The 25,602-nt window shown below is 44.8% G+C and overlaps 1 protein-coding gene across 5 annotated transcripts in view; it reads left to right on the plus strand.

Annotated features, from left to right (window-relative positions):
• RAPGEF4 (Rap guanine nucleotide exchange factor 4) overlaps nucleotides 1–25,602 on the plus strand; it is a 247,792-nt gene that overhangs the window by 22,514 nt on the left and 199,676 nt on the right. For 4 of the 5 annotated variants that reach the window (XR_008310598.1, XM_053266590.1, XM_053266585.1 and 1 more), the window contains exons 2-3: nucleotides 6,389–6,531; nucleotides 11,327–11,415. Coding sequence is in view for 3 of the 5 variants with exons in the window: in XM_053266590.1 (XP_053122565.1) it covers nucleotides 6,389–6,531; nucleotides 11,327–11,415 (232 nt within the window). In the remaining 2 variants the exon portion in view is untranslated. Of the gene's footprint in view, nucleotides 1–6,388; nucleotides 6,532–11,326; nucleotides 11,416–25,602 lie in introns of those variants that run through there. The other variant, XM_053266621.1, reaches the window with a different exon arrangement.

A 25,602-nucleotide genomic window follows, 5' to 3' on the forward strand; every position in this document is an offset into this window, starting at 1 on the left:
CAGGGAGCCATTTTATTTATTTATTTATTTATTTATTTTTAAGTAAACCGCTTTGGGAACTTTTGTTGAAAAGTGATGTATACATATTTTTCATATTTGTACTGTTTAGGAGAGATTTACTATGTTATTGGTTTGGCTTACTATTGTGCATGAAATGAATTAATGTTCCAACATAATTTAGGTAGGAATCCTTCAAGAATAGCTTTTAATTAGCATTTTCTAACATATATACCTCTTAATCTTCTTTAAAGTATTATGACAAGAAAATTGATATTTATTAATATCATCCTGTCAGTACAGAGCTTAAAGATAAAAAGAAACAAGGTGGACAAAAGTATTTCTGAAAAGATTTGAGCAAGAAAGAAGTGACTGTGGTTTGACGTAAGATTATAGCCTTCTTCAGATGTAATAAATTGTAAACATGAGTCAGGTGCGTAGCAATGTTGTAGTGGGCCCAGAGACAAGATTTTAAAATGCTGCCCCCCCACCCACCCACCCACTGAAGCTCAGCTCATGAAGTAAAGAAATCTTAAATGAGGCTGAATAGTGTTAACCAAAAGCATGTGTGTGTGTGTGTGTGTGTGTGTGTACACACACACACACACACACACACACACACACACACACACACACACACACACACCCTATGTGCCACAACAGAACAGCATCAGAAAATTATTTTTTTAAAGGTTTTGTAAATTGTGGACGATGCAAGTCATTTAATGGTACTAGAGAAAGACATGCTGTTCTGGTAGCTCCAGGTCTTAACACTCACATCAATTCCGGAGGAGGAATACAACTGAAGGAAGCCCGGGCGGGTGCTGGGGGAGTCAGTCATGTGACTTGCCTCTGGGGGGCCTCCAAGGCAGTGGGCCCTCAGACAACTGTCTCCCCTTGCCCTATTATAGTTACATGCCTGCCGTGAGTGCCACACGCGAGATGGAAAGCAGGGAGGAAGCCCTGCCCCTCACTGTCATTCATCCTCCCCGTGCCCGACGAACATGTTTACAGTGCTGTTGGTCTGTGGTGTTGCCATAAGCGTGATGGCTGGCAATCCTGTTCAGACAAACAGCGCTGTAAGCTTTGGGCATGGGGGATGAGTGACAGCAGGGAGATAGGACTTCCTCCCTTCTTTCCCCCTCATGAGCAGCACTCACAGTTACAATTTATAACAACTTAGTCTTATATCCAAAGTGTTTCATAGAGGAGAAATAGAATTACAGTACACCAACGAATGTTTATATTATCTGTATAATAAGCATAGAAAATCTTAATCCTTAATAGAAACATAGAAGGCTGCCTTATTATACTGTGTCAGACTATTGGTCCATCTAGCTCAGTATTGTCTACCCAGACTGGCAGCTGCTTCTCCAAGGTTGCAGGCAGGAGTCTCTCTCGGCTTTATCGTGGAGATGCCAGGGAGGAAACACAGAACCTCTTCCCAAAGCTGCCCCATCCCCTGAGGGGAATATCTTACAGTGCTCACATGTAGTCTCCCATTCCAATGCAAACCATGGTAGACCCTGCTTAGCAAAGGGGACAATCCATGCTTGCTACCACAAGACCAGCTTTCCCTGCTATTTGTGAAAAGCAGCATATACACTTGGAAATACATACATACTTTTTAACTTCTCACACTCCAACATGAACAGGCAGCATCTTCCAACAGAGGAGCTTCCCTTGAAGTTGCGCTATTTCTTGAGGCAAGTAAGAATCAGCAGCTGAAGTGCATAAGGAGAGGGCTTTGCTGGAGTGCCGTTCATGGTGAAAAGGAAGGGGTTAAAGAGTCCTTTGTGTCTTGACACCTGTAAGAGTGAATGAGTGTGCAGAGCCAATATTGCTGGCCCTTCGACTCTTGCTAATTCAGAACATGACCCCAGTTAAAAATTAGCTTTAGTTGCTAACCAACAGATGTCATAGGCTTGCAAATCCAATTCTTTACCTGATATTCATGACTGGGTAGTAGAAGTCTTAGAACCAACATTACAGGAGCATGTAATTTTTATAGGTGCAATGTTGATATTAGGCACACAAAATACCATATATAAATCTGGCTTCTTATCCAATAAATGCACAGCTCCCCTCCTCATCCCTTCCCCTACTTCTCACCTTGATGAAGAGAAAATATTGAACTGTAAAATTCTCACAGCTCAAATAGCTAAGAGCCATAATCAAACTAATAGGAGGTTCTTTTCTTCTGGATAAGTTTGTACTACTCCAAAAGGTAATGTATTTGTCTCCCCCCCCCACCCAAATTATAACCTTGAAATTGCTTACAACTACTACAAATATTTATATATTGCTCTTCAGCCAAAGTTCTCAAACCAGTTTACATGGAAGGATAAATCATACATAAATAAAATGGTCCCCTGTCCCCAAAGAGGGGACAGCTGGTCTTATGGTAGCTAGCATGACTTGTCCCCTTAGCTAAGCAGGGTCTGCCCTGGTTGCATATGAATGGGAGACTTGATATCTGAGCACTGTAAGATATTCCCCTCTGGGGATGGAGCTGCTCTGGGAAGAGCAGAAGGTTCCAAGTTCCCTCCCTGGCATCTCCAAGAGATTCCTGTCTGCAATCTTAGAGAAGCTGCTGCCAGTCTGTGAAGACAATATTGAGCTAGATAGAGACCAATGGTCTGACTCAGTATATGGCAGCTTCCTATGTTCCTAATCTAAAAAGAAACATAAGGCAGGTACCAGTAGCAGCCACTGGAAGGATGCTGTGCTGGGGCTGGATAGGGCCAGTTGCTCTCCCCTTGCTCAATATAAGAGAATCTCCACTTTTAAAGGCATCTCTTTGCTCAGTTAGCAGGGGTACTTATTTACTACAGCTACTATTTATATACTGCAAAATGTTCTCAAAGTGGTTTACATAGAAAAAGAATATTGAGAAGAAGGTTCCCTGCCCCCAAAGGACTCACAGTCTAAGAAGAAATACAAGGTAGACTGGAGGGATGCTGTGATGGGGCTGAAGAGGGCCACTTGCTCTTCCCCTGCTCAATATAAAGAGAAGCACCAAATCTGAAAGGTCCCTTTTTGTCCAGTTATCAGAGATGTACATCTCTTTTTATTGCTATTATTTAAGACAATTAAATGTTTTTAATACTCTGTTGAGAAATATAGCTGCTAATCAAGATTATAGTGGAAGTGGACTTATTCTGTGAACTTTTTTTTTTGGCGCCAGGTGCATGGAACGACAGGTTCATTATATCAAGTGCAGTTAAATAGCATGTGGCAATTTTCCACATGGCCACTGCCGTTGTTATTGTATGCTTACCCGAGTGTGCTGGGCTGCAATCATGATTCTTTTGCCAAAGGGATGGTCTCTCTTATCACATCCTAGGTTGACTCTGTGGTGAGCTAGCAGGCTAGAATAATAAAAGAGACTGATCTGCAATATGGTAGATCCCTGACAAATGCCAAATTGCTGTGTGGTCATTGAATTTGTCATATTGAAAACTGGAATTTAGGTCTTGTACAGCCTTGTAATTCTTCAGCTATACAGAATACAGATTTCTTCTCTCTAAAGTATATATCTGTTGCAAGGAATTCAGCACCCAAACCACAATTTGCTGTTGGTTAAAAGTGATTGGCTTTCCTTGCTAGCACCATCATTGCTTTTGGGAGCCTGTGTGCCATATTGCTGTGCAACTATTGATTGGCAAAGACAATGTCCTCCTTCTATCTCTGGGTGATATCAGTGTGAAGAGATCCACTCGTTCATTTTTGAGCTTTGAAAGTACTATAGTTATATGTAGTACTAATGTACTGTTTGGAATAACGTTTTCTGAACAAAGAAGCCTGCACAATGAACAAATGAAACAGCCCTATACAGAATCAAGCCATTGGTCCCTCCAGTTCAGTACTGTCAATATTGACTGGCAGCAACTCTCCAGGGTTTCAGACAGGGATTTCCCCCAGCCCTACCTCACCTGGCAATGCCAAGGATTGAACCTGGGACCTGCAAAGGAAGTGCTCTACCACTGGTCTATAACCCTTCCTCCAATCTGTCCACTTCCTGCCTCATGGTTGTCCTTAGTACTTGGAGTGCTATGGACTGGAGATTCTTTTCTTTCAACTACAAAGAATGATGGTGGTTAGGTGCAGGAAAATGGTGCTCCCTGTGGAATTGGCTGCTCTAAATAACTGCTTCTCAGGGGTGTAACTACCATTAGGCAAGGGGAGGTGGCTGCCTGGGGGCCCCCACGCCTCGAGGGGCCCTCCAGAGGCAAGTCACATGGGAAGTGGGTGTGTGTGTATCAGCGAGGGGCCCATTTTAAAATTTTGTCTCTGGGCCCACTCCAGCCTCGTTACACCCCTGCTGCTTCTGTTGCTTGATTGTGAAGCTGGGCTTCTGTGAACAGTTTCATGATTGGCTTACCTGGTTTTCCTCATCCTTATAGTGTTAAATTATAGGCCACAGGATCCCAATCAGGTTCAGAGGAGCACCCAGCCAGGGCAGGAGACCTGTGCATGTTCCAGACAGGCAGTTGTATGAACTCAAAGATCAAGGTAGGAGGAGGCATGGGTGATCATGTGGGAAACGGACAGGTGTGCTCTACCTAGATTTTCTCTCTAGTATATACTAGACAAAGAGCCATCTAACCCAGCTCCCGGCTCACACATGATCACTCTCCTCTTCTCCTACCTTGATGTCTGAGGTCACATTACTGCTGATTGGGAGTGTGCCCAGCTCTCTTACCCTGCCTGGGTGTTGGCATAGTATGAACTAACCTACTGTGTAGTTTTCTTAAATAGAAATGTGCTGGGAGTGGGAGAACATGGTTGTAAGGAAAGTAGCAGGCACTCGCAGATAGCACCAGGAGGAACCTCTCAGTTGTGCACCAGATGACTTATGACCACATGACAAGGACATCTAGGAAATCCATTTTCAGTAGCTACTCAAAAGCTGCAGACTTTCCCCCTCAATGATATTTGTCAAAGCCTGAGTACTTCTCTGGAGCTTGTAAAATAGAAATACGAAACCTAATACTAATTAGACTAAAATGTTAGCTTGGTGTTTGTTGCTGGTAGGGTGAGGTTACTAGGTTTAGGATGTCAATTTTATTTTGACTGTGTGGGCTTTTTATTTTGACATTCAGGGGTTAGGGTGACAATTGTAAACTGCCCAGAGACGGGAGTTTTGGGCAGTACAGAAATTTGTTAAATAAATAATTTTAAGTTGGCTGTGCACCAGACAATTTTTGAAGCACCCCCCACACAAATTAAAACTTTAGTAAAAACTTGCAAATTAGCTTCCAGCCATACAGCCTAATTTGAAGGAAAGTTACAGTCTTTCTAGGCCAGCTTAACCAGAGAGGAACAAACAGGGCTAGCTGTAGCTCAGAAGAAGAAGAAGGAGCAATGGAAGAGAAATTTGTGACTTTGTCAAACCAGCTTGGAGTAGACAGGGCTAAAGTTATCCTTACAACCGAAAGAAGATGACATCCTTCAGATTCACAGGGCTAGGCACACAGATGCTGCATGGCAATCAACTCCATTCATGGATTAGTTGGTGGAGGTCTCACACATCTCTAAATCAGAGGACTGAAAGAAAGGTCGAAATTGATTGGCTCTGGCAAAGTAGAGCTGATAGGCTGAAAGAAAGAAAAGCAGAATATAGACTGCTCTGTATGGTTTTTGCAGGTGACAGGCAGAGGAAGTACAGTACTACTACCAGCATTGGAAATGCACAGTAACTAAAAGATTGAGGTTGGTAACTAACTCAAGACTGAGGTCGGTAACTACCAGGCACCACTTTAGCTTGTATGACCATGCTGCAGTTTTATAGGACATTAACTGTTTATTTGTTTTTAAATGTGTTTTATGCTTCCAATAGCACTTGGATTTGGTGATCTAAAAAGCTGCAGAAATACATTATTTGATAAACGGCTTGGGCCCTGGGCATTTAAGAGAACGTCTTCTTTGTTATGAACCCCACCACCCCCTGAGATCATCAGGAGAGGTCCATCTGCAGTTGCCACGGGCTCATTTGGTGGCTACTCAGGGACGAATTCTCCACTGCTGCCCCAGAGCTTTGGAACGCGCTCCCTGCTGAAATAAGAGTTTCCCCATCTCTGACAACTTAAAGCCAACAAAAAGTCTTTAAAGACACACCTATTCACCCAGGCTTTTAATATTGTTTTAACAGTTTTAGCATCATTTTAAAATGTTGTTTTAAAATTTTTAATTGTTGTAATGTTTTAACTTTTACTACGTCATTTATTTTGTTTTAACTACTGTTTAAGGTTTTTTTGTCATTTATTTTAACTAATATTCTAGCGTTTTGTTTATTTTTTATAAACCTCCCAGAGATGTAAGTTTTGGGCGGTATAGAAGTGTGTTCAAACAAACAAACAGGCAACTTCTCTCATTTCTGTTCTTGCAGGCCTTTGGAGCGTTCCAGTGAAGATGTAGACATTATTTTCACCCGGCTGAAAGAAGTAAAAGCTTTTGAGAAATTTAACCCAAATCTTCTCCAGCAAATATGTCTCTGCGGCTACTATGAAAACCTGGAAAAGGGAATTACACGTAAGATGTTCTTTATGGATAAGAGAATCTGCAAGAGCAAACCATGGTTCATGTTAGAGGATCTTATTTGTCTGAAGGCAAATGCACTGTGCCTAGACTAGCAAGTTATCTGTTCTCTTAATCTTGTGCATGTATTTCTACTATGTGCACAACTGGCCACTCTTCTTATTAAAAGGAAGTCACTGTCATTTATTAAAATTGCTTTACAATATTTAGAATAATCTTCAGCATCTTTGTGCAAGTTTCTGATGGTGCTCATGGGAGAGATCTGCTGAAACTGCTAGACTTTGGCAGACATGATCCTTTGGCAACACCGAGGCCCCATGACATAGGGGAGATGGAATGCCTGATATCAGCTATCAGCATTTGTATACATTCACCAACACAATTATGGGCATTTCCCAAATATTTTTACCCCTTCTTTGCTCCCTCATATGAGAAAATATGAGAAAACAAGCCAGGATTGTAATCCTAAGAGTGCTCAGTCACAGCCCAGATGGAGCTTAAATATCAAAGGAGGACTTGTATGTGTGAAACAGCTATCACACATCAGACCCGGCAGAAAGAGGTTTCATATATGGCTTCCAGGTTGTATCCTGGAGACCAGGTCTACTTTTAACAGCCACACAGCTATGAGAGATGATTCAGGCAAGCTCTTCTTGGCATATTCCTTCCTTAGTTGCTTTGCTTGCCCCGCTTTCTTGCTGGCTGAAGCAAGCAGGACTCCTGTGTTGCTCTACAGCAGATGGGAGCAGAGGTGCACCTAGGTAGTTTTGGCGCCTGGACCTAAAGGCCTTTGGAGGCGCCCCTCCCCTGCAAAATTAAGCATCATCAGGCTCAGCTGGGCTAAAGAGGATTTGGGGGGCCCCAGGGGCTGTGGAGGCCCTGGACTTTGGCCTGGAGGTCCAGGGGTAAGATCGCCTCTGGATGGGAGATGAGGGTGTACAACTAGACTAGTAGAGAAGCATGGTGGGGAAAATTATTATTATTATTATTATTATTATTACATTTATATCCTGCTCTTCCTCCAAGGAGCCCAGAGCGGTGTACTACATACTTGAGTTTCTCTTTCACAACAACCCTGTGAAGTAGGTTAGGCTGAGAGAGAAGTGACTGGCCCAGAGTCACCCAGCTAGTTTCATGGCTGAATGGGGATTTGAACTCGGGTCTCCCTGGTCCTAGTCCAGCACTCTAACCACTACACCACCATGGGTCCATCCTTGTTCACCACTGAAAAGCATGGTATTTGAGATTATATCAATCGATATAAAAAGACAGGACAGTTCTCAAGGATGTCACCTGACAAGCCTGTTTTATACCATCTGATATCTCAAACACCATGTTTTTGAACCTGGAGTCAGCTCACAGGTTCAGCTGCAAGTAATCAAAGGGCAAGACATCAGGTAGTATACATACAGAAGTAAATGAGCTTGAACACAAACCCCACGGTTGGGAGAATCTTCTATGCTGAGTGTTGTGACTTTCTCTCCTTCCCTTTGTGATATTTTCATGGCCAGCCTATGCTCCTTCTTGCATTCCCTGCAGGGCACAAGTTTGGCACCACAGAGGGCAGGAGAAGGAAAGCAAAGAGACTGCAGTATGCCACAGTTGTATTGACAGACAGATTAGCTTAGTGGGAAAAGTGTGTTCATGGATTTATAATTGGCATTTCAACTCAGAACATAAGAAGAGCCCTGCTGGATCAGGCCCAAGGCCTATCTAGTCCAAGATCCTGTTTCACACAGTGGCCCACCAGATGCCTCCAAGAAGCCCACAGGCAAGAGATGAGGGCCTGCGCTCTCTGAGTTCTCAAAGCAGAGAACAATATTGAAACTAATAGTAATGAGAAGTGAGAAAAGGCATCAAAGCAGCAGCAGAGAGGAGAAACAATAGCAGTGAATGGGCCTGAAAACAGGCGACTGTTTTTACAATATAGGGATCTGGGGAAGATATTTTTCTCCCACTAAAAGTACTACTTTTGACTTGAAAATTAGATGGGTGAATATTATCCCTGCTAATTGGGCAAAGAGGCATCTTTTAGACTGGCCATTCTTATATTTAGCAGGGAGAGAGCACAATGTCTCTCCAGTGATTGTTGCTAGTGTCTCTGTTTAAACTGTGAGTCCCTTGGGGACAGGGAACCATCTTTTATTTTATTTTGCTATGTAAACAACTTTGAGAAATTTTTTGTTGAAAAGTGGTATATAGATTAATCATCATCATCATCGTCGTCAGCATCTGGCACAACTCTACTTACTAGTTAGTAGTACTTAAAATATAGGCCATGCTCCAGAAAGAGCTAGGTACTTATGAATAAAATTGAAATCAAGGGGAATGAAAAAGTGCTTCCCAAAGTCAGGATCTCTCATGCTGAAACCAACAGGATTTACAAACTGCTAGATTGTGCTCTAGGATAACAATTAGGAAGAAATAAACCATGATACTGAACTCTTGCTATCACTTTTGTATGCTGGCTTGTGACACTCCTCCACCAGGAGGTTTTTCACACATGGCTTTATGCCTCGGGGTATCTGAAGAGTGAATCTGCTTCACAGCAGATTCACAAGATGTTTGCTTCGGGGATTAAATTGACAGTTTACATAGCTGTGGGCTCCTCCTGCACTCCCTGCAATCTTTCTCCTATGTGCGTTCCCACTGTTTGTTTCAATTTTTTCCCCTCCAACCAATCACATCCCAGGAGGAGGCGCAAGGCACCTCCCTTCAGTATTACTTTTTTTAGTTTGACAGCCAGCTGGATGTCCGCAAAAGTGACAAGTCAAAGCAACAGAACTTAGCCCCAACTTGCAGTCTCCATTATTAAGCTTCCAAACATCTGCATATCCAAACATCTGCATATGTAAGATGTGTTGCTATGGTGACCAAACTTTGAAGACACACATTTTTCTTGTGCTTGCCTTTAATTTAGAAATTCCTCCTCCGCCTCCCCTTCTGGAGTCCATAGAATTGCATCAATCTGCTACAACCCCTCCCCCTCTGCCCCCAACACTTGCAATTGCAAATCACTCAAAGAACACACCAGACTGAGCTGTCAAACTCTCCTTTGCTGACACCTGGGTGGACTTAAGGAAATCTAACCAGCAGACATTTTAAAACAAACAAACAAACATGAACGTGCAAGTAAGCCGAATTGTCTGCAATGGCCCCTCTGCACATCAAACATCATCCTCAGGTCAGATGGGAAATGAATAGAGAACGGGAAACTAGCTCCTCTCCACTTGGCATTTGCATTCACTGCTACTTTCAGCCTTCTTTCCTTCTCCAGTTCATGTAATTTTCCATGCACATAAAATGTTAGTGAGGAGGCCATTCTCTTATGAACATATGAAGCTGCCTTTTATTTAGTCAAACCATCGGACACTCTGGCTCAGTATTGTTTGCTCTGTCTGGCAGCAGTGCTTCAGGGTTTAAGCCAGAATCTTGGTGAGCCCTACCTGGACATTTACTTTACATTATTTACTGATTCATTTGATTTATATTCTGCTCTATCCTATGGACTCAGAGCAGCTTAGGAACATAGGAACATAGGCAGCTGCCATATACCAAGTCAGACCTTTGGTCCATCTAACTCAGTATTGTCTTCACAGACTGGCAGCGGCTTCTCCAAGGTTGCAGGCAGGAGTCTCTCTCAGCCCTATCTTGGAGATGTCAGGCAGGGAACCTGGAACCTTCTGCATGCAAGCCTGCAGATGCTCTTCCCACTGAGTGGCTCCATCCCCTAAGGGATTGTACTGTGCTCACACGCAGTTTCCCATTCAAATACAGTCAGGGTGGATTCTGCTTAGCAAATGGGACAATTCATGCTTCCTACCACAAGACCGGCTTACAGTGCCCCCCCCCCGCAGTATCCAGACTCCTGTCCCCAAATGGTTCACAATCTAAAAAAAATAATGGTTCGAGGAATGGAAGAGACCAAGTGAAAGCAAAGTGACATTGTAAATATAAAATCCGTGTTGTTTTTTAAAAGGAAAGACAAAAATGAATAAAAGAGTTCACTTCCAAGTGGTAGGGTCTCTAGAGTTCTGCCTAGGAAGGAAGCAGATATTAGCTCACAGCTCCTGAAATGCTTCCTCCTCCTCCTCCAGCCACAGCACCAAGGCCCAAAGGCCACTGTTGGAAAAGGTGCTATGGAGTGGACCGGCAGGGGTCAGAGCTCAAGTCCTAGGAGTGATAGAGTCCCTGGGGTTCTGCCCAGGAAGGAGACGACACCTTCCCTGAGCTATGACCCTTTTCCTTAGCACTCTTAGTTCTGCTAAATGACAATGCTAGCTTTCTAAGCAAACTGTTTCAGCTGCAGTCCCTTTAAACTAGTCTTCCACTATGTATCATTAAAAAAAATTATTTTTCAAATTTTATGTTATTAAAAATGTTATACCCTGCCTTTCCCTACCAAAAATTGAAAATGCCCAAGGTGGTTAACAATTATAAATAGTAAACAAGAAAAAAAATTAAAACAAACCAGAAATACAGTAGCCAAACAAGCAAAAGCCAGGAATCATAGAGTAAGAACTTAAAAAGCTAAGTGAAAAAGGTGGGTCTTTAAACACTGTTGAACACTGGCAGTGAAGGGGCTGTTCTTACCACCCATGGCAGAGAGTTCCACATACTGAATGCCACCATGGAGAAGGCCCTCTCATGCATGGACATACAAGGCCACATCAGCAGGTCATACAGGGGAGGTGTTATCACCATTTGCCAGCTGTATAGTAATCCTGGTAGACCCTTTAATTTTAATGTCTGCCTTCTTCCTCCCTCTCTCTTTCTTGCTCGTTTACAGTATTTCGTCAAGGTGATATTGGAACAAATTGGTATGCTGTGCTGACAGGATCTTTGGATGTTAAAGTTTCTGATACAAGCAACCACCAGGTAAAATTATATCTCCAGTGCATCGCAGTCCTCTGAGGAAAATGTTATTTACAAGTGGATTAAACGGTTGGGGATTCTGTCAATATTGTGTTCTCCAACCCGCACCCATGGAACTTCTTAGAAAAATTGACAACATTATCAAGTGTCATACAGCTGTGACACTGCTGTGAATTTCTCTAGTTAGTTCTTAGCAGCAAGGGCCTGGTCTCACTTTCTTTTTGTCACTTGAGAAGAGGTCCCCTGTGACACCCCTTCTCAACAACTGACAACCTTGATGGTGCTGGCTGAAAGTAATGTGTGGAACACCGCAAAGAGTATAACTCAAAAATCACAGCATTGGCAGTCAAATGCCTCTGAATGTTAAATTTTTCTTGCACAGAGATAATTCCCATGATGCCAGGGGCATAGCAAGGTTGGAGTGGGCCCAGAGACAAGATTTTAAAATGCCCCCCCCCGCCCCCCAAGCTCAGCTCATGAATAGAACATCATCCTAAATTATTTTTTAAAAGGTTTTGTGAATTGTGGACGATGCAAATCATTTAAGGGTACTAGAGAAAGACATGCTGTTCTGGTAGCTCCAGGTCTTAACACTCACATCAATTTCGGAGGATGAATACAACTGAAGGAAGCCCAGGCTGGTGCGTGGCTGGGGGAGTCAGTCATGTGACTTGCCTCTGGGGGCCCCCCAAGGCAGTGGGCCTCCAGGCAACGGGCCTCCAGGCAACTGTCTCCCCTTGCCCTATTATAGTTACGTTCCTGCATAATGCCATGTACAAAGTGCAGCATAAATCTTTATTTGCCACATAGACTATCTCAATTCAGGCCAAATGTAACAAGTGGAGGACCAAAAGAAGACACTTAACAGATTCTTTGATCTGCTGATCTTGTTCCTCCTTTCCTAACGTGTTGCTGAATATTTGGCAGAACAAAGCTGATAAGAGCTTTGAGGGCCAATGAGAACATTCTGCAGCATCAGCATTTCACTCACCAGGCAAAATATCTGAAAGCTGCATATCTTATTTAGTTAGTTAGTTAGTTTAGATATTGCCTTTGGACCCAACAAAGCCAAAATGGTTTACAATAAAATATAGCTAAAATGCTAACCAAGAAATATGCATTAGTCCAAGTCACAACTGGGAGTGAACACATAGGGCAATCCTACACTTGTGTGCTGCCAGGTGTGACTCATTTCCAGGGCTTTGGGCAGAGCCAGTAAGGCCCAAAGCAAATACACCCTGAAGCATATCCCCCAGTCCTTGCAGAACTATGCTCTAATCCCTCCAGACACACAAGCTAAGTAGAACTCCAGGCATCCTGTTGGATACTATTTCAGCTTTCCACAAAGACAAACCAATAAGGAGGCAGACAGGGAATAAAACAAACACACCCAGACAGAGAACAAAAAATAACCCACCAAACCCCAACAGAGAACAGTTGAGTTGAAATTGGCATCCCCTAGCAAAGTATGGATTTCACAGGATACTTGCTATATAGTCAAGCAGCCAATCAATGGTCAACCAGGAACAGGTGGGATTGATCACCCTGCCCACTGGCAGCTCCCATTTCCCCCCAGAATGCTCTGGAGTAACACTACATTGGAGTGGTGGTGCTGCTGCAGCAGAGTGGTAGCTTGGAGCAGTCAGGCCGAATCCTCTGAGAGAAGGTCTGGTGGGAGACATGGGCAGTTATCCGTGGGGGGCCCTGCTGGGATCCCAGCAGCTACCCAAAGGTGCTACGTGTTGATGCCAGACATAGCACCATAAAAGCTCAGCAATGGTTCTCAACCCTGGCAGTTATATGTGATGTACTTGATCTGGGAAGCAGCAAACAAGTACATTTCCTTACCTCTTTCATGTCCTCCTTGTTCATTTCTCCCCCCATGTTTCTGATCCCAAATATCTTTCTCCAGTCTTTGAAATTTTAAAATAGAAAAAGCATCTTGAGAGTCTACTGTGGGATGCAAATATGTACTTGGAAGTAGATTCAAACTTTCCTTGTACGTATGGCTTTTTAATTTTTTCAAACCTCAAATACACTTACTACTTCTTGTACACTTGTGGGAATAAACATTGCCTCATTAAGGTAATTAGAAAAACCCACTAACCTACTGTGGGGTACTTTGTCAAAGTATCAACAAATCTCGCCCATATGCAGCTTGATTTGATGCAGTAAATTCAAAGATAGCCACACACTGAATAACATATAATGGTGGTTCGGCAGCTGGCACCTCAGGGATATAGTCTGACCTTCAAGGACTTTCCAGGTGGCCCTCTGAGCCTAAAGTACCCCCACTGCACTGTGCATTTCTGCAGCTTTCTCCCATTGAAACTGAGGCGTCTCCCCTTATATACCGCAGCTGTACACATTTGCTTGTCAGGTCTAAAGTGAATCACAAGGGAAAGGCTCTGTTGCAGTTTGCACTGAGAAGGAGCCCTTTGCTTGTGTCCTGGTATATGTCAGGCTCCAGCACAAGTTGCCGAGATGGTTGTCGTTTGAAATGGGCCAGAAGCAGGTGTGTAATTAAAACTCCAACACGGGTTGAATTTCAGAGCAGCACCTAATGGCACTGCGGGGAAATAACTTGCCTAGTGAGCAGAGGCTGCCTGTTTGAATCCCTGCTGGTACGTATCCCAGACTATGGGAAGCACCTATATTGGGCAGCAGCGATCTAGGAAGATGCTGAAAGGCATCACCTCATACTGCATGGGAGGAGGCAATGGTAAACCCCTCCTGTATTCTACCAAAGAAACCACCTGGCTCTGTGGTCACCAGGAGTCGACACCAACTCGACAGTGCAACTTTACCTTCACCTAATCAAAGATCAGAGGGAACAAGAAGCAGGTGCATAATCAAAACTGGACAGGGGTGGTGCTCTGGAGTAGCAAGCAAGGCTAAGGGGCAGGCATTTAGGCCAGCAGCATTGTCACACAAGATACAAGTTGCTCAAACTGAAGAGCAAATGCTAAAAATAAGCCTAATAGGGACTGGCCCTTGGAATCAGCTGGTGGAATACTCAGGTAGACTGGTGATGGTGCACTGACTGCTGGGAGCCCTGGTTTGAGAGACCTTCCCAGCAGTGCCTTATGGTTTACAAGAGAGTGAATCAGTGGCTGGAGCCAATGTTGCAGTCCTTTTTGCCCCTGATTTAATTTTTTTTAAAGTTGCATAATACAGTGAATAACATGTGTCAGAAAATGTTCCAGAATTATATATGCAGAGTGAGACATCATATCATATCTACGTTGCAGCAGATGATAAGGTCTAATCCATTACTATGAGGGAAAACATGGACCTAAGTATGTAGATCGTACAATGCTTCAGAATGTTTATGCAAGTTTATTTATCTGTACCTATCTATATGGGTTGCCTAGCTTTAAGATTTGCTGGGGGCAATCAGAATCAGTGCTAAAACAAAACAAATAACATTATGAATAATAAGGTACTACTGCCCAGACCCTCTTCTATAAAGAACAACCCCCTTCCCACTTTCCAGGAAACTCTAGGACTTGTAGTTTGAGAGACAGAGAGAAATGTGCCAGCCTATGCAACACATCCTCTCAAGAACACCAACTCCCTGAGGTCCTTAGTTGCTGCTCAGATTTTCTGTGCACAGGCAGGAGAAGGGAACCAACAGGGTATGGCATCTGAACAGCAGCAGACAGGAGGGACTAGCCTCTTGAATAATCAGGGATATTGAGAACCCAGGGCAAGTTGGAGTCAGTGCTGCTGATAAGATTGATAGGCCCAGAATGTATGTGATTAAATGAGTTAGGTCTCTGGTGCCCAGAGTGCATAGAAAAACTACACCAGATCTCAGGCACAGGGAATTGAGTCCAAAGGGCATTTGCCAGTGTATTCTTGTATAATTAACATAGCATGCCTGACTATAAGTACTCATTAGGTAGCCAGTATTGTAAAGATCTCACTAAAGGGAATGAAACAAAGCTAAATGACACTAATTAATTATCTAATTTTTCAATACAGATAAAAGAAACAAATTAGAAATGTTTTTCCACTCATGTGGACATTAATAATATCAATGATTTTAAGGGATAAATATTTGATTTGGCAGGTTAAAACCCTTATCACATATGGCACAACACTGTCTTGTATTAATATCTGCAAGGTGCTAGTATACCACAAGAGGGCAGTGCTAGAATGCATAAGAGCTCCCCCGCCCCCTTTGCCACCCAAACAGGCAGACCTAAATGCCCGTGAAGTTCTATCATCTTTCTTCATTTGGAACTGACTTCCAACATTTATAAAATAATAAAATCCAGGCTTTCTGAGTCTTGGTGTCCATGCCAGTGGCCATCACAATGCGGTCTTATAGTGACAGTTCAAAGGTGCTGCATAGTTATCAGTTTGCCCACATAAAGGGAAAAAAATTCTCCTATGAAAGGTTATGGGTGGGGAGGGGGAGAACACTCCTCCTCCTCCCCACTCTGAAGCCTTTTCTCTGAAGCCTTTTCTCCAAGATCTTGTTGCAGAAGTTGCAGAACAGATAGGGAGTCACAAAGGGGTTATTGTCTCCATCTCCTCTAAGCTCCCTTGCACCTCTGGTTCTGTGCAATGAGCCACATGGCTTGCAACGGGGCTTGCTTTCTCTTGCACATGGCACTGTTGGACTTTGCTTTCTCTCCTTCCTGGATCCCTCCTAGGGTTGCCAACTGTCCTGCATTGTGCAGGATGCCTATTTCCTGGGGGGGGTGTGTTCGTTCCATTCAACACTCAATTCCTCCTGCTTTTTGACTTCGTGCTTTTGTTTTACTTTTAAAGCTGCTGCTGCGTGGCGGCAGCAAAGCGGGGATGGTGGTGAGAGCTCTGCGCCCACCTCCCAAACCATGACAGGTGAGGTCACGGCGGGCAGCGGGCAGGTGAGCGAGCACGCTGGAAGCAGGTGGAGAGACAGCTGCGAAGAAGCTCCTCCCTCGTCCCGCCTTCCTCCCAAATGAGGCAGATGGAGCTGATTTCAGGCCTCATTTGGGAGGAAGGTGGGCCGAGGGAGGAGCTTCTTCTCTGCTGCCTCTCTGCCTGCTTCCACCATGTGCTTGCCTGCCACAACCTCATCTGCCAGGGTTTGGGAGGCGGGCACGGAGCTCTCACCGCCGTCCCTGCTGCGCTGCCAGCGCTGCGCAGCAGCCGCTACACCATGACCACCGGTAAATGTGGGCCCTTGCCACCTGGGACTAAGTCCCGCCCCTAGGTGGCCCCACCCCAAGTACTCCCCATCCTCACCACCCCCTGACCCCTCCTTGTTTCCCGATTTTGGCCAACGTAATGTTGGCAACCGTAGTCCCTCCCCATGCTTGGCAGAGAAAGCAAAAGCAGTACCAGATCCGGTACAGGCTGGAGAGGTGGGGGCAAGGCAGTACTACTGTCTCTACCCCCATGAACAGAGTGTGGGGCTTTCACACCAGAGACTCTACCCATCACTCCTTCCCACCCTATTCCAGACATGATAGCAGTATCCAATTAAGGACAGTTGCGGTTCGCATCTTAGAGCTGAATGTTCTAAGCTAAAACATCACTTTTATGTTTTCCAGGATGGGGTGGGGGATCTTAAAGGATTTCAAGGAACCAAATAATTCTAATTCAGTTTTAAAAAAAAGTTTTTCCCCTTAAAAAAAGAAAAGAAAAAAGAATTATTCAGTCAAGTGGTTTTTAAAGGCCGTTCTTTGATAAAAATGGGCCATCTCCTTTATGTGAGATACTTAAGTGACAACAGCAAACTGGGAACAAAGGGGACTAATGTTCAAGTCATATTTAAAAACCTACAGAACGACACCTTTTGTAGTGTTTCCCCTCCCATCCATGCACACTTCAAGGAACATGTCACCCTTTGACCTAGAAAAGAAGGCAATAAATGAGTTAGGATAGGCTGGACATTTAACGTGGTTCATTTAACGCACGGTGTGAGATACTTGCTTGGGGTATAGCAACGGAAATGGCCTCTACAGCCCATCTCCTCCATAACATTCTCAACGGGTTTGCACAGGGCTGCAGCAAAGGTGGCCCTTTCATGAGGCAAGGGACTGCTTCAGGCAGCAGATTCCAGGCGGGGAAATAACCCCACCGCCTCCATCATAGCAGCAGTTTGGGTCCCATCTGACCCTTGCAAGTGTTGCAAGGAGCAGCAATCCGTGCAAAGCTTGCAGGAAGCATAAGAAGCTTTCCTCGTCCCTGCCCCCCAGCACCACTTGCAAGGCTTGTAAGAGATGGTTTTGAAAGGAGGAAGGCGCATCGGGCAAGGCAGCAGTTGGTGCTTCCTCTCAGTCATCGCAATACTTTCGACCACGCCTGTGCTGCCATGTGGCTTGTTATTGTTTCCCTCCTTAATCTTCTTTTTTAAAAAACTGTTCATGCCACAAAAGAACAAACAACAACAACAAAAACACCATTGGAGTCACCTTAATATTTATTTATTTGATTGATTGATTTCTATACTGCCCTTCCAAAAATGGCTCAGGGCAGTTTACACTAAAACACCACTAAAATCAATTAACTGTTAAAATTGAAAAATATAAAAACAACACAAACCCATTTTAAAAACAATTAAAACAGTTTTTAAAACCCTGGAAAACTTGGCCAAACCTTCATGGTTTAAAAACAGTAAAAAACCCTGGAAATCCCTAGGTCTTAAGGGCTCTTCTGAAGGCCAATAATGAACTAGCATTATAGATTTCTGCCGGGAGTGCATTCCACAGCCCAGGAGCAGCTACAAAGAAGGCCCGCCTCTGAGTCGCCACCAGATGTGTGGGTGACAACTGGAGGCAGACCTCCTCAGATGACCTTAATGTGCGGTGGGGATCGTACCAAAGAAGGCACTCTCAAGCTCCTATTAATTGGTTCATTTGTTATAGATGTCTATTTGCTGTTTTCCCAACATGTTCAAAGCAGCTTCAAACTTTGCAGATATTAAACAACAGCAACAAAACAAACCCAAAAATCCTTTAAAACCAATAAAACCAAAATAAAAATGATAAAATAACTATGAAACTAGCTGACCCCGCACAGAGCATCTGTGCAGTTGTGTACTGAGCCTGTGACATCCCCCTGCCACTTGCTCGCTCCCCCCCGCTGCTCGCTTGCTCTCCCCCACCGCTCGCTCCCCCCACTGCTCGCTCTCCCTCCGCCACTCCCCCCCCCGCTCGCTCTCCCCCCGCCGCTCGCTTTCCCCCACTGCAGCTCTCCCCATTGGGCGGGCCAGGTCCAGGCCATTCCACTACCGCCTCCCACCTTCTCCTCCCGGCTGGTAGGGCTTTGCCCACCGTCTGCCCACCTCCTCACTGCTGCCATCATTTCTCCCCACACCGCCTCCTCTTCCTGGCCGCAGGGCTTCGCCCGCCATCCACCCAACTCTTCTGGCCGGAGGGGCTTCGCCCACCGGCCCACCATCTCTGCATCCTGGCCGCCGCCATTATTTCTCTCCACTTCAGTGATGTAACTCTCGCACGCTTTAGAGCATCTGTGTGTTAGTACTTGATTGCTCCCCTCATCTCAGAGATTTCCCCACCCTCACCTCAGCTGCACTCCTGCTCCTCCATCCCGTTGCTTCCATCCTCCTCACCCTTCTTGGTCGTGGCTGCAGCACTGCTGCTGCCTGTTGGCCAAGCTGCAGCCCCCTATCCCCAGAGACCTCCCCACCCTCACCTGAGCCCCGCTCCTGCTCCTCCCTTCAGAAGCAGCAGCAGTGGTTGATCGGGCCATTCCTCGCTGCTGCCACCACCATGGCCGCTCGTTCCCCTCAGGCCACTGACAGGCCCAGGCCCATCCCTTGCCTGACTGCCTCCCTCTTACAATGGCCTCAGTAGCCCCAAACAGCAGCAGTGGTTGCCTGGACCCTTCCTTGCTGCCAGTGCCGCCATGGCCACTCATTCCCCTCAGGCTGCTGACAGGCTCGGGCCTGTCTCTTGCCCTTCCTTCTGTCTCTCTTCCCCCTCCCTTCTTTTTCTCTTTCTCTCTCCTCCACTCGCTCTTCCCCACTCTTTCTTCCTCCTCCCTTCATGTTTTTTTCCTCCCTCCCTCCCTCCCTGAGTTAACAGATTTTGTTCATCTTGTTTCCTCATTTAATTCACACAACGGCATCCTCCTTCTCCTGAAGGGGCTCTTTCCTCCCTCACGACCTGTCTTTTTGCAGACCCCTGCCTGCTATCCTTCCTCTCCTCTGCAATCAAGAACACCTTCCGACCAGTAACAGTTGCATTCAAACTGACCTTAACCATCACAGGCTCCTCCTCCTTATCTGCATAGGGAATCCCCACTGGCCTATCACCACAGTGCCACAGGCTCCCCCTCCCTATCTGCATATGCAATCCCCACTGTCCAATCACCATGGTGCTTCTGCTCTCACAGGCTCCTTCTCCCTATCTGCATATGGAATCCCCACTGCCCAATCACCATGGTGCTTCTGCTCTCACAGGCTCCTTTTCCCTATCTGCATATGGAATCCCCACTGCCCAATCAGGTGCTTCTGCCTGCAAACTCTGTCAGCCAATCGCCTCCTTTCTACCACATCCCCACACATGGCCCGTCTTGGAGAATTAATAATATAGATGTCTCAGTCAATTAAAATCAAAGCAGCTTAAAACTTTGCAGATATTAAACAACAGCAACAAAACAAACCCCAAAATCCTTTAAAACCGATAAAACCAAAATAAAAATGATAAAATAACTATGAAATGTCTGTCAATTAAAATAAAGGCCTCTTTTGGGAGAAATCCAAAAGGACCAGTGGAAAAGGAAGGGTTTGCAGTCTTTTCTCAGATTAATGCGAAGAGGAACAAGTTCTTCATTCCAGAGGGTCCACAGACTCAGAGTCCAAGCTATAAAGCTCAAACAGAGAATTACTGGTCTGATTTGATGGATAGAGATGGTGTGAGGATTGATCTAGGGGTCATACATCATGTGGTGCGTGCGCGCCAGCGGCGGAGACAACCGCGCGCGCTGCGCAGGGCGCATGCGCACTGCTAGCTGTACTCCGTTGAAGGCTTTGAAGGACAACAACGGGGGCAGGGGTGGCAGGGAGGAACTCTGCCGCCCCAAGAAGATTTTTAAACACACCAGCGCCGGAGGGGGAAGAGCGGCGGGCGGGGGGGTAAGTACTACCATCCCCCCTTAAAGCTGCATGCCCCCCAGTGCCAGACCACGCCTCCGTGGTTCTGTGCACATCCCTACACACAAGTTCCCTCCTCCTCCCTTTCCTTACCTCTTTGGTTCTGCTCTGCAGCTATGACATTGATGCCTCTGAGTACCAGTTGCAGGGGAGTAACAGCAGGAGGGAGGGCATGCCCTCAACTCCTGCTGTAGGCTTCCACTGGCATCTGGTGGGCCACTGTGTGAAACAGGATGCTGGACTAGATGGGCCTTGGGCCCTGATCCAGCAGGGCTGTTCTTATGTTCTTATTCACATGCTGGCTTCTTTAAACCACAGCTTTGTAGCTTATGCAAAATCAGGATTCCCTGCTGCTCAAGCCGAGGTCATGATTTATTTATTATTTATTTATTTAAAACATTTATACCCGCCCCTCCTGTACATTACTGCTCAGGGCGGCTCACAACATTTATAAAACAGTTATAATATAAAATCAGTCTAATAAAATTAACCAAATTAAACAAGTTAAAAATCCAAGCTAAAACCACAATCAACATTAGCTTTTAAAATTCCAAATTAAAATCTTAAAGCTAAAAACTAAGAATTATAAAAACTAAAAACTAAAGAACCTACCAGGTATAGACAACAGGTGAAACATTAAAAACCCTCTTTTAAAAGATGTGTTTTTAGTTTCTTAAAAACACTGAGAGAGGGAACATGGTGAAGCTCTTCAGGGAGGGTGTTCCAAAGCTGAGGGGCCACAAACGAAAAGGCCCTGTCTCTAGTCCCCGCCAATCAGATCTCTGTTAGTGGCTATCGTAAGAGGTTTGGGTGGAAGTAGCATACAGAATTGTTAGTCTTTGCACCATGCTCATGATCATAACAATGGGTAGTTGATTGTTCAAACTGGCCCATGAACTGCGGTCTGATGTAACCTGTCAGCTGCATAGGAATTTCTTCTACTACGCAACAACAGCGCCAGTTTCTTTGATAGACAACATGGAGGTGTGCTTACAGGAAAGAAAGAGTGAAGAATTACTCTTTGAGAATTTCTTTAAGACATGATTAAGCTACCATTGTGAAATGAACAGAAGCGGGGCAGGAACCTGACCTGGCCTGATTTTGTACCTCTAATAGTAGCTCAGGTGTGGGGAAAACACCTTTTCACAGCATAGAAATAAAATGATCACCTGATATTTCCTGCTGTACATCAGACTGTTGTTTAAAGGCACAGCTATGGCACCTGGTTGAAAAATGGGCAACTCTAGTTGCCTGTCCTAAGATATTTTGATTGAAATCCATGGGATAACTAATCCAGGTGCATTAGGTGCACCTAATTCTGCATAAGAATGGAATGTTAGACTAGTATACTGGGAAGAGGCACAAATGTCTTGGGCTGTTGTACAAACAGCACTCCAAATTAACCCATGTCATTCAGGACATACATACAATGCAGCAGATTTGCTGAAGCTAAAGCACGTCTGAACTAGGGATGTGCACAAAACTGGATTTCCTGGTTCAGGTCAAGTCTGACTCAAACTGAACTGGGCATGTTCAGTTTTGGCACCCTGAACGAGTGGCCCGGCCCATCTCAAATTTGAGCTGTTAGGGCCCAGTTAGGGGGTGCCAGGCAGGGGCATAGCTATAATTGAACGAAAGGGTTCAAAGAACACAGGCCCCCAGCTCCTGAGGGCCCTCCAGTTCCATCCCTCCCTATTTTCTTCATTGTCTCTCTCACTCTGGGGGGCTGCCCGAGAGAGGGATGAACACAGGCCCCCTCACCCCTAGCTACGCCCCTGGTGCCAGGGATTCTTTTTGTTTTGTTTTAAATGGTGGACTTATCACCTTTGAGGCCTCGGGCGTCTGCTGGTGGTCACAGGGGAGGTCTCTGGTGGTTCCCCCTCCCCTGCCGGAGTTCCCCCCCCCGGCCTCCCCGGTCTGTTTTGGTGCATTTTGAGTCTATTCTGGCCCTTTCTGATGTGGCGGTGGCCAATTTGGAGGCCACCACATGTGCACACAGACCATTTGCATGGCCAGGTCATGACCCAGCCATGCAAATGGTCAGGGCGCATGCACAGTGGCCTCCCAAATGGCTGCTGCCACCTCAGAAAGTGCTAGAACAGCCCCCAAATGGGCCAAAACAGCCCTCAGAAGACCAGGAGAAGGCTGGCGGGGTGAGAGGGAATCACTGGAGACCCCCCCCCCTGTGGCTGCCAGCAGCACACACATACCTGGAAGCTGCTGAACTTGGTGTTAAGTTAAACAAATTATTTTAAACTGTAGAACCCCCAAACTGGCCCCAAGGGCAGTTCGGCTCAATCTCGAGCCAGACCAGTTCAGTGTTGAACCAGCTTGAGGTGGAGCTGGTTCACACATCCGTAGTCTAAGTCTGGTTAGTGCCTGGATGAGAGAATGACTAAAAATTGTATGCTCACTGCTTTGAGTTCTATGGTTAAAGAAAGGTGGGAATAAATTTAATAATAAAATAAATATTAGAGTATGCCATAAACTTCATTTTCAGCCTTTCCGCCCTACACAGTATACAATTTATATAGTCAATTACAATGGAAAAAGAAATACCATATGCAATGAAAAAATTACCAGATGCCACCAGTGTTCCCTCTAACAGGGTTTCCCAGATGTTGTTGACTACAACTCCCATAATCCCAAAGCAAAAGCCATTGGAGCTGAGGAATCTGGGAGTTGTAGTCAACAACACCTGGGCATCTCTGTTAGAGAGAACACTGGATGCCATCAGTAACTACTGATGGTTACTGGTTACTAATAATGACATCTACTGCTGGTATCAATAATTTGTATCTCCCCCCCCATTAGCATCCCCTCCAGATGCTTTATTTTTGGCACATGTTACTTTTTACTAGGGTCTTTTTTGTCCCCCTCCCCCTTTTCCCTTAAAAAACACACAGGCAATTTGGTATCATCATGAAAACTAATTTTTTTAACCATCCTATTTGCCTCTTTAGAAGTCACTTAATGGCACAGTGGGGAAATGACTTGATTAGCAAGCCAGAGGTTGCCGGTTTGAATCCCTGCTGGTATGTTTCCCAGACAATGGGAAACACCTATATAGGGAAGCAGTGCTATAGTAAGATGCTGAAAGACATCATCTCACACTGTGTGGGAGGAGGTAATGGCAAATCCCTCCTGTATTCTACCAAAGACAACCACAAGGCTCTGTGGTCGCCAGGAGTCGATACCGACTTGATGGTACACTTTACCTTTTACCTTATTTGCCTCTTTAAAACTCCATTTTTTAGGATGGCCTCCCAAGTTTTAAAAAGCGCTTTACATTGTTTTAGATAGTTTTAATAATTTGAATGTTTGTTATTTTATTTATTAAATTGTTGTGTTTATTTATGGTAAACCACCCAGCGCTTTTAGATGGGGTGGTGTGAAAATAGAATAAGTAAGTAAATAAAACCAGAAGCCATTCGGAGGATTCACACATTTAACACTTCCAAGTGTTCCATCATGTGGGTGTTTATTTAAGCAGTAGTGGAGGTTGCCTAACCACAGGAGATCTGTAATGTGAACTTTGTGCCTTCTCACAGTGTGTGCAGCAAATCTGTAGGTTTGGAAACAAACATCTCTTTCAAAAGTACCTAACTCATTTTATTTTTAGACGACACTATTGCTGACCATCTGCTGGCAGCCAAGAGTGGGATCCACCCCCGCTGCTTCTGAGATTGCAGAGGGGAGCATCAAGCAAGGCGTCTAGCTGATAAAATTCCTGAAGTCAGTCTATGGGAACAGCAGGAGATCCTTGAGAGTCCTGTTAACAGACCTAATTGGCATCATGTGCCTGCTTTCCCAAAGGATGATAGCGATATAAACAGAGAACAGAAATAAACTGGGCTTCTGAAGTCCAGGATACCAAATGGGCTTGCTCCCTGCCTGAGTGGGGGAAACGGGTTATGTTAAGAGTTGTTTTGAGTGATTATTTCCCTTCCCTACAAACTTGGACTTTTTGTACTATAAGTGGCATCTCCCCCAAGCCCTGTCCCTTGCCCTTGCTGATATCGATATCCTTCCTAAATGGAACCTCTGTGGTTTATCACCAAGTGTATTGATAGAAAGTGCCTATGTTTCCCCCATTGTTTTATTTTGTTCATTTCTAGACACACACACACACACACACACACACACACACACACACACACACACACACCCTTATTAAAAAAGGAGTGGAGAATTGAGAAATTTGGTTCTGAGGGAGAAAGAAGGCAGACTAAAAAGCACTGATGTTGATGACAGATGCAAGACCAATTCCCTTGAAGTCAACAGAAGTTTAACTGTTGTGTTCAGCTATCACAAGTGAATCCTGGGTGGTTTCCAGATAGTGAGCCTTACAACGAAAAAAGTGGTGTAAACGGCAACATTTTGTATGATGAATTCAAACCGCAGTTGAAATCCGTTGTAAGCTACAATGGGGAAATACAGCTATTTTTCTTTGATCCATATGCAACCGTATAGGGTTACAACGCAGCAACAAAATCTGAAAGATGGCATCAGAAATGCGAACAGCATCTTGCTTTCAGCGCAGGGACAGCGCAGGCAGTTCAGAAGCACACTTAAGGGATACATTGTATCACTGCAGTGGCATGCAATCCGGAAAGCGCCCTGTATACCTATGCTGTGAACTTATCTCTTCAGACAAAAATAAAGAAAAGAAACCGAGGCCTGGCTTATTCAGCTGGCGAATCTGTGCACATTGTTGGTGTTTCGCTCAATACTGGGCAATAAAGTTCATTTATTTTAAACTCCCACCTGAGCATGTTGCTGAATAACTAGGATATTTACTAGACCAATGAGGGAATCATGTAGGTCCCAATGAACTCAGTAGGACTTACTTCTGAGTAGACAAACATAGATGCTGCTGCAATTCTAGGCACATTCACTTAGGTATAAGTTCTACTGAGCACAGTAAGACATGATTCTGAGTAAATATGATTGGGTTGCCCAGTCTCCCAAGACTATTATAAAAATTGGTATTTAGGAGAAGCATATCTGAGCTCATAACAATGTTATGTAACTGGTGCTTGCTCAAATCCATGTCCTGTACATGTATGTAT

This window comes from Hemicordylus capensis, chromosome 1 (genome assembly GCF_027244095.1).
Source record: "Hemicordylus capensis ecotype Gifberg chromosome 1, rHemCap1.1.pri, whole genome shotgun sequence".
Lineage (NCBI taxonomy): Eukaryota > Metazoa > Chordata > Lepidosauria > Squamata > Cordylidae > Hemicordylus > Hemicordylus capensis.